The 8,944-nt window shown below is 36.4% G+C and overlaps 1 protein-coding gene across 1 annotated transcript; it reads left to right on the forward strand.

Moving 5' to 3' along the window:
- Positions 1-5,238: 5,238 nt before the first annotated feature.
- LOC108781696 (uncharacterized) lies at positions 5,239-6,850 on the forward strand. Its single transcript, XM_018549750.1, has 2 exons — positions 5,239-5,456; positions 5,590-6,850. Exons 1-2 carry the CDS (start codon positions 5,239-5,241, stop codon positions 6,848-6,850), a joined length of 1,479 nt encoding a protein of 492 aa, XP_018405252.1.
- The last annotated feature ends 2,094 nt before the right edge of the window (positions 6,851-8,944 follow it).

Genomic DNA, 8,944 nt, shown 5'->3' on the forward strand with positions numbered 1-8,944 from the left:
CCGTCGAGAGGCAGAGGTTTGTTAAATAAAGCGATAAACGCGCTTCCTTTCGAACTGCACATTCCCGGTTACCAGTTTTGTGGACCGGGGACGCGTTTGGAGAAACGATTAGCTAGAGGCGACAGAGGTATTAACCCATTGGACACGGCGCACAGTGGTCCGAATCGAGGTAAAACACGCGCATGAGACATAATGCAAAATATTTGTGGTTCTATTAGATCGATTTTGACGTTTTTTTTGTTTTAAAATAGGTTTAAAGGTTTAAAGGTTTAACTATCAAAATATGTTTTTTTTCTGAATATTTAATCATTAACATTGTATGAGTTAATGATTAAAACTGTTTAATTATTATGATATGATATAAATAAAATATGTTATCAATAAAATAATATAATTTAATATTAAGTGATATAATTATCTTCTTTTTCTCCTTCATTTTCATCTTCGCCTTCGTCTTCACTTTTGTCTTCTATTTCGTCATCTTCTGTATCGAAGTTTGACACGTGTAATAAAGTTTTGATTTCCTTCGGAATTTTTTTTTTTAGTTTTCGACTATTACGCCTACGGCCAAGATGAGTTATGTATGGATCCGAAGTTAGCAAAAAACGATTAAATACATCTGTCATTGTATCTATTCGTGAAAATTTTCGAGAAAATCGATCTCTATAATTTTTAAAATCTTTATTTCTCGCTTCTTGGCTTTCTTCAGATAATTGACCTGCAGAAGAATGAAATAATCAGTATTATAAATACGTATTGAAATGTACTATTGCATTACAGATTAGAATTACACGTTAATTAAAAATTATTACAAAATAATAAATTAAATTACTGACCTAATGGAAGCAAGGAATATCGGATAAACTCAGACCCGTGGATTAAAACTTTATGCACCGTAGGTGGCATATCATACCATTCATATGTATCCACAAAGAGTCTTGCTGTTTCGTGAGCGTACTCACCGAATTTTGTATAGTCTAGAGACTCAGTGTAATTTAAAACGGAAAGTATATTTCCGAACCGTCTGATAATCGTCTCGTTAACTCCAGTAATCTCTGATGACATTTCTGGATTCGCAAAAAATCGCCGCGAAGTATTGCCATCATTTGAGGATCCAAAGCCTACATAAAAATGAACAATTTGTACTTAAAAGAAAGAAAAATTAAACTTGATTTTCAAGGCAATGTAATATTTATTAACCTGGCTTTGGCATATCGACTATAAGTCCCATCTTAGTTTTAAATTGACGCTGAATCATTTTCTTTCGTTCCTCTAATATTTTATGATGCTCGTCTGATTTTCGACTTCCTTTTTTTTGAACATTTAGTGGAAGAGCAAGTCTGAAAATTATTGATATTATTTGTATATAGATAAATTTTAATTTTTACTGATCAGTTCTAATATAACAATAAGATAATAATATTTATGTCTGCATACCTATAAGAGAGACGTAAAAGGCATTCAAAAAACTTAATTCTCGCGTGTAAAGGTGAAATGCCATATTTGAGTTTATCACGATCTTGATGTTCAATATTTTTCTTCATGTTTTCCAATTTATTCATATCTTTGGGTCCGCATTTACAGATATAACACCTCTAAAAATAAATCAAGTTTTCAATTAAAATCTCTTTACGAAAAATAAAATTAATTCATAATTTAAATTAATTTTAATTTGCATCAACTTACATTATTCAAATTTTTAAAGAAAAGTTTATTTATGAATTTATGCAATTTAAACTCTACAATTTACCAAAATCGTGCTATATAAACTCTACAATTTACCGATGAAAAATTTTCCTCTATGGCATTAATGATTTTTCCATCAACCATTGTTAAAATTAGCTCATGACGAATTACTACGTTTGTATCATGAATAGTAATAAGACATTCTGCTAAATTTTGTATGTCATTCATCACTCGCGTGTACTCCCGTTTTATCATTTCGTTACTTTCTTTTTCGAAAGCCATTCTTATCGGTCGGCAGTATCTGAATTATATTTTTAATATTTGTATTTATACAGGCGGTTTTGATCAACATATTATATATAAGAGCGGTTTAATATTCATACTTTTAAATTATTATAAAAAGAATCTCTAACCTGGTTGATGATGGTACTGGATTTTGCCAAATAATAGCACGACTTTCATCATCGGCTATTATGCGTATTGGTACCATTGTTGTTGTAACTACTGTCGAATCACTACCTTCTGTGCATTTAAATATTTGTTTGTACTCAGAATGTCCCGAACTGCCGTCAAAACCCCACTTATAGAAGACTATACATTTATGTGGTATATGCTCTGTTTCTACAGTTAGAAGTAGACGAGATACTGTGTGATCTAGAAGGCTCTGTAAATTGACAGTAGCTTCCAACTCAGTTACTTGTATATTATCTGGATAGCATCGTTTTTTAGCCTCGATAATATTGTGACCATAAGTAGGATATAAATTTATTCCTATAATAAGATTAGATATTCACATATATAACAGAGTAATTAAGTTCTGACATTATTTATGGATTTATATTATATATATAATATATAATAAATCCAGAAATTAAAATTTGTTAAGAAATAACACCTTTATCATTCGATGCTGCCCTTATCATATTATACTGGCTTTTTTTTAGCTGCCCATCGACAATCAGTGATAGCGCTTCGTCATTAGTATATTGGCCAGGTTGAATGATCGGCTGTTTATATGCTTGAAGCATTTTCGATGCCCTTGTAGGCGATAACTGCATCTCTTTAATTAATGTTGAGGCATTATTTTTATGATTTGCTCGCAAAGACGATGCACATGCGAACATTAATTCACTAGTATCCAAATTTCGCAATTCTGCAGACCATTGAAAAACCATGCCATCACATATGTTAAATCCATGCAATAATACATATTTATGCAAAAAATATTAATAACGTTAGTATACAAAATAGTTAATAAATAAGTTGTAAAAGTTAAAACTTGTATATTGTAACATTTCGAACATTACAAGAATATAATAAGTCATGTTAAACATGCAATAAGCCATCAGAATCAGTGCTTTAGTTATTCAGAGCAATTTGTACAGTTTTAAAATATATATAAACTCCCTCAGAATAGACAAAAATGTTTAACACACACATTCTATACCTCAAATAAAGCTTTACTTACTTTAAGCAGCTTACAATGTTAAGAAGAAAAACAAATAATATATAATTCATACTACTGGTTCTCCGTCGTTTTTGGGAATTACTCAAGGAGTCAAAGTCTTTGACTGATTTTTTGCCTACAACTCGAGGTACTTCTACTGTAGGAGATGCATTTTTTATGACTGACACGTCGAGCCAATCCTTATGTTTTGCCTCGAACGTTCTACGAATTCGGTGACACTGAAGCCACTTACTCTTCCAATTTTTTACAAAACTTGGAATGTCAGTATCGTCAGGTATTTTTCCGAGATTATTTACAATGTAGCTCTCTGTTTTTTTAGTACCCTCAGCAAAGCTTTTAGATAATAAAAACGTCTGGTACAAAAAACGCCTTGAGAAATCAACTGTGAACAAACATGGTACGTATTTATGAAAATGCTAAATACAAAGTACGTACAAAAAAGTTGTGTTGCTATTTATTTATATTTATGTAAATATTAAAATATATTAAAAATTAAAATAATAAAAAATATTAAAAAATAAAATTGACAGTATAACTTCTATTTAGTATAATATATATTATATAATTGAAAACTACATTCGATATAATGCTGGATGCAGTGTATCATGACGCGACGGGATAACCTTAAAAAAGTATGTGCGCGCTTGTGCTTCTCTAACCACTGCATGCACAACTTTGAAATTTTATTACGCCGAAGGCTGCGCAAAGCAGCGGCTAATATTAGTAGCGATAAACTTAATAAGACTTAAAATAAAATCTAAAATTTAGACCATTGTAATCCCACGTAACCTTCAAAAGTTCTGCAATTTTTAAAAATTATAAGTTACAAAGCAAGCGTTAAAAATCGGTTATATTTTATATTTTATATTTAAACTTACATAACAAAAATTATCAATTGTTTTAGAATAAAATAAAGCACTTACCTTCCTCGTTCGATGACATATTAAAAAACTATGTAAACGCTTTAAATTAAAGAACTGTGTAAACACTTTAAATGCCTTCCGTATCGGTTCGCATCATCAGTGACTCGCGGCACGCGACTGACTAAAAGAGCGAACCAATGTTATTCGAAAGGGTGACTTTGTCGCTTTTAAATATCAGTTTCTCAAAATCTAGGATGTTTATTTGCTGAAAATCATAATAATAATATGATTCTTCATCAAAACTATTTTTGTCTCATGCGCGCTTTTTTCCTCGAACCGGACCACTGTGCGGCGTGTCGCGAACACGATATAGCAAATTCGCACAACAACGGTCTCACTGAACGGCACGCGGCTGATAATATACTCGCTGAAAAGGCGCGGAAACGCATTACCGCGAGAGATTCGTCTCTCACAGAGAGAGCCGCCGCCACAGCTGTTTGGGCGGCTATGAAGGCTAAAACGAAGTTGGGTATGGGCTTGAAAACAAAGAAGCTAAAGAGTAAGAGGATACTTCCGATAGCGAACGCGGCGGTATCCTGCCTGTTCTTCCGCTGCTGGGCGTCCTCGGGTCGTTGGTCGGTGGAGCGGCGGGAGTCGCCAAGGCTGTAAATGATAGCAGAGCAGCGGAGCGTCAGCTGGAAGAAATGCAACGTCATAATCGCGTCATGGAAGGTCACGGGGTTTATCTCGCTCCCTACAAGCGTGGACGAGGTGTAGTAAAGAGAAAAGAAAAAAAACGTCGATGTGACGTTAAAAGTACCAACGGGTGTAACTACCAAAGTGCAACTGCTACAACTTGCAAAACGTATGCGCATTCCGTATTTCAGAGGTATCTTTATGCGTACGACATTACCGGTGGAAGGAGTACATCGAAACGAGAGCGGTATCGTGAATCTAGACAACGCAGAGGGACCCGGTACGCATTGGGTAGCGTACGCGAAAAGGGGGAATCGTGTCATATATTTCGACAGTTTTGGTAACCTCCGGCCACCGAAGGAACTCGAGCGATATCTAACAAACTGTGTAATCCAGTACAATCACATACCTTATCAACGTTACAATCAGAGCAATTGTGGACAGTTGTGTCTACAGTTTCTACGGACGAGTGATAAACAATTTAAAGACTGACATTGCGCGGTTTAACTCAGTATTCGTTCAAACATGTCGCTGACGTTTACGCTGACGGGCAAAAGTAGTGTTCTAGCTGTGAGCTATTTTCCGGCGGTAGATTTGAGCGATGGCGATTACGAGCTCGGTCTGACTGACTTTGAAACGTATTATACTCTACCGAATGTAAATTCAACAAACAACAAGTTTTATTTCGACAATGAGGAAATTGTGATTCTCGAAGGATCGTACGAACTGCGGGATATAGAGCGGTATTTGGAGCGTGAAATTTTACATTCTCGTGGTGTAAAACGTAAGGAGGACGAAGAGTTTCTGCTGATGATTCGCGCCAATAACAATACAGACGAAACAGACGAGAGATTTTAACGGAGAGATTTCATCTAGAAAAAGACTCAGTGCTTCCAACGTTGCATTTTTAAAGTCGTTGGGTTTTATCGTACGAAAAGCTGATATCTTGAACATTGTCGGTGAGCCGATCTTTGACGATCGCATCGTCAAGTTTGAATTTCATACGTACAATCCATACGCCAATACAACGTTTGGACGTAGCGACGAGATACGAATACCTATACAGCAGCAGGATTTATACACGTTGCCATGCGAAAGTTTTCTCTACATTGAAGGAAGATTGACTGTGAAGAAGAAGGATGATGAGACGCCTACAACGGTTGGGAATAATTGCATAGCGTTCATGTTTGATGAAATTCGGTATGAACTCAACAGTGTGGAGATTGATCGCAACAGAAATGTTGGAATTACCAGTACCCTCAAGAACTATGTATCGTTGACGTATGACAAGTCTTTGATTGCGTTGAACGCTGGGTGGAATTCTAGATCCGATATAATGGAAGGTTACTTTAACTTTTGCGTACCGCTCAACATGCTGTTGGGCTTTTGCGAGGATTACAAACGCGTGATTGTTAACGCTCGCCATGAATTGATTTTGATACGAGCGCGCAACGATAACAATTGTATACTGGGAAATTCAGCGACGGAGCCGGAGGTTGAACTGATCAAAGTGCAATGGCGGATGCCTCATGTTATGCTAAACGAGATCACTAAACTATCAATGCTGCGAGCATTGGAAAGCGGTCGTTATCTCAGTATGAGTTTTCGCTCATGGGATCTGTACGAGTATCCTCTGTTACAGAGTACGACGAAGCATACATGGGCTGTCAAAACGGCGACTCAACTCGAGAAGCCGCGTTACGTTATCTTTGCTCTTCAGACCGGTCGAAAGAATATCATGTCTCAAGATGCGAGCGTGTTTGATGATTGTAAATTGAGTAATGTGAAGCTTTATCTCAATTCAGAGTTTTATCCGTACGGTGATTTGAATCTCGATTTTGACCAAAAGAGATACGCTCTCCTGTTTGATATGTACGCGCGTTTTCGTAAGGCATATTATGGAATCGACTGCTTCGAAACGCTGCTCAATGTACTCTCGTTTATCGAGAAAGGACCGTTTGCTGTCATTGACTGCTCGCGACAAAACGAATCCGTCAAGAGCGCTACCGTGGATGTACGAATAGAATTTGACTGCAAGGAGAATGTACCCGCCAATACCACCGCCTATTGCCTCATCATACACGATCGTGTTATCGAATACTGCCCGCTGTCCAACGTAGTGCGCAAGATTATGTAAATCGCACCGTCAGCAATTATCTTCAATTTAAGAGAGATTAACACTGATATGAGTGCAGTTTCGAATAAATGCTCGTCATGATCATACCAACGTTTGTGGATCTACAAGGATTCGTCGTGGACAAGAAATTTATTGTCAAGGAAGTAGCGGTGCTGAGAAGAGGAACTGTTATCACACACTACATTTTTTCCTGTCCTATACCATGGAATTTACTGACAAGATCCGACAAATCTTGCGCTTCCTGGTTAAGTGCTTATCACCATGGTTTGCGATGGGAAGACGGGATGGTCCCGTACAGCATGGCGAAACGTCTAATCATAGAGGCTGTAACAGAAGACGATGAAGCTCTCATATATGTAAAAGGACTTGAAAAACGGCAATGGCTAGCTAACATTCTCGATTGCGATAATGCAATCGTTGAAACTCTAGATGCGCATTACGAAGATGTAGAATCCCTACGTAATATAGATGCTTGTAATACAATACGGTGTGGAAGACACGCTAAGAATTGTGCTTTGCAAAATGTATTTAAAATATTCAACTGGTGGTCGCAACACCAGGAATAATTGTAAGATTTTTAAAATAAATGTAAGATTTTTTAAATAAATACGTTTTATTTCCGTTACCCATATAATAGATATAAGTCAAAATTAGACTGATAACTGTATACAATGTACTGATATCTGTCTGATAGCTGTTTATAGCAGTTCGATATCTGTTCGATAGCTGTTCGATAGCTGTTTACAGTATACCAATAGCTGTTCGATAGCTGTTTACAGTATACCGATATTGGTTTGAAAGCTGTTCGATAGCTGTTCGATAGCTGTTCGATAGCTGTTTGATAGCCGTTCGATAGCCGTTCGATAGCCGTTCGATAGCCGTTCGATAGCTGTTTACAGTGTACCGATAGCCGTTCAATAGCTGTTCAATAGATGTTTACAGTGTACCGATAGCTGTCTGATAGCTGTTTTCAGTGAACCGATAGCAGTTCAATAGCCGTTCAATAGCTGTTCAATAGCTGTTCAATAGCTGTTCGATAGCTGTTTAATATACGCATAATATGTGCTTCAAATGCTGCAATGAATAAAAAATGCTGAAGGTTTTTTTTTGTATGGAATCGTTTGAGCGCGATATCTTCTCGTATACTTTTTAGCTGAGGTATACTTTTAGCTGAGGTATACTTTTTAGCTGAGGTATACTTTTGATTAAGATAATATATCTTTAGCCGAGGCATTGCACTTTTGCATGGAGATACTTTGGGTGAATAATGATGTCATATTGTCACGTACATCTTTAGTATAAATTCAACGCACAGCCCTCGCGGTCAGTCAGTCTGTCAGTCAGTGAGTCAGTTTGTACATAAGTTAATTCCTAGTTCACTTATAATAGTTAGTTTGTGGAACAAAATGGATAACATCGTTGAGTTATTGGATGTTGGAGAATTCATTCGGTTGAGTGCCGACATTTTGTCTGAAAGTACAGCATTATTATTTGATAATTTATCTACTATCCGGGATGCTGTTGAAAAAGTGGACAACAATACTCCAGATTCATTCAGTGTGAAGTTCACCATTAAAAATAAGACTCATCTTCTGGAGAAATGGTTGGCAGTATAATAATTATCGCGATCATTTAATTCACATTTATTGTATTGTTCTTATAGTAATTTCTTAACTGTTTCAGTAAGAAAATTTTGGATGAAATTGGAAACAGCCGTAGGCTAGTTGAGGAATTAATAAGTGCGGTTCAGCCTATTCAGGAGGATGCATGTATTTTAGGTAATAAAATGAGTGGGGAAACAAGAAAGCGTAAATTTGTGGATGATGATACTGATGATGTTAATGATAATGGAGCAAACAAGAATTGTAAATGAAAAATAATGAAAGAGTGTATATCAGAGTATTCGCACTCAGTATTCTTCGCTTCCTTCCATCCATCCATCCTTATTCGCATGGTATCGCGTTACATCGCGCTGCGACGGCTTTATCGCGTGCCGACAACCGCGTGCGACGACGTCCGTATTGAGCGCTCTTTAATTATTAATTCGGTAGAATAAAATAATGGGAATAATTATTATTATTGATATTATTATTA

Source organism: Cyphomyrmex costatus, unplaced genomic scaffold (assembly GCF_001594065.2).
Source record: "Cyphomyrmex costatus isolate MS0001 unplaced genomic scaffold, Ccosl1.0 scaffold879, whole genome shotgun sequence".
NCBI classification, from domain to species: Eukaryota; Metazoa; Arthropoda; class Insecta; order Hymenoptera; family Formicidae; genus Cyphomyrmex; species Cyphomyrmex costatus.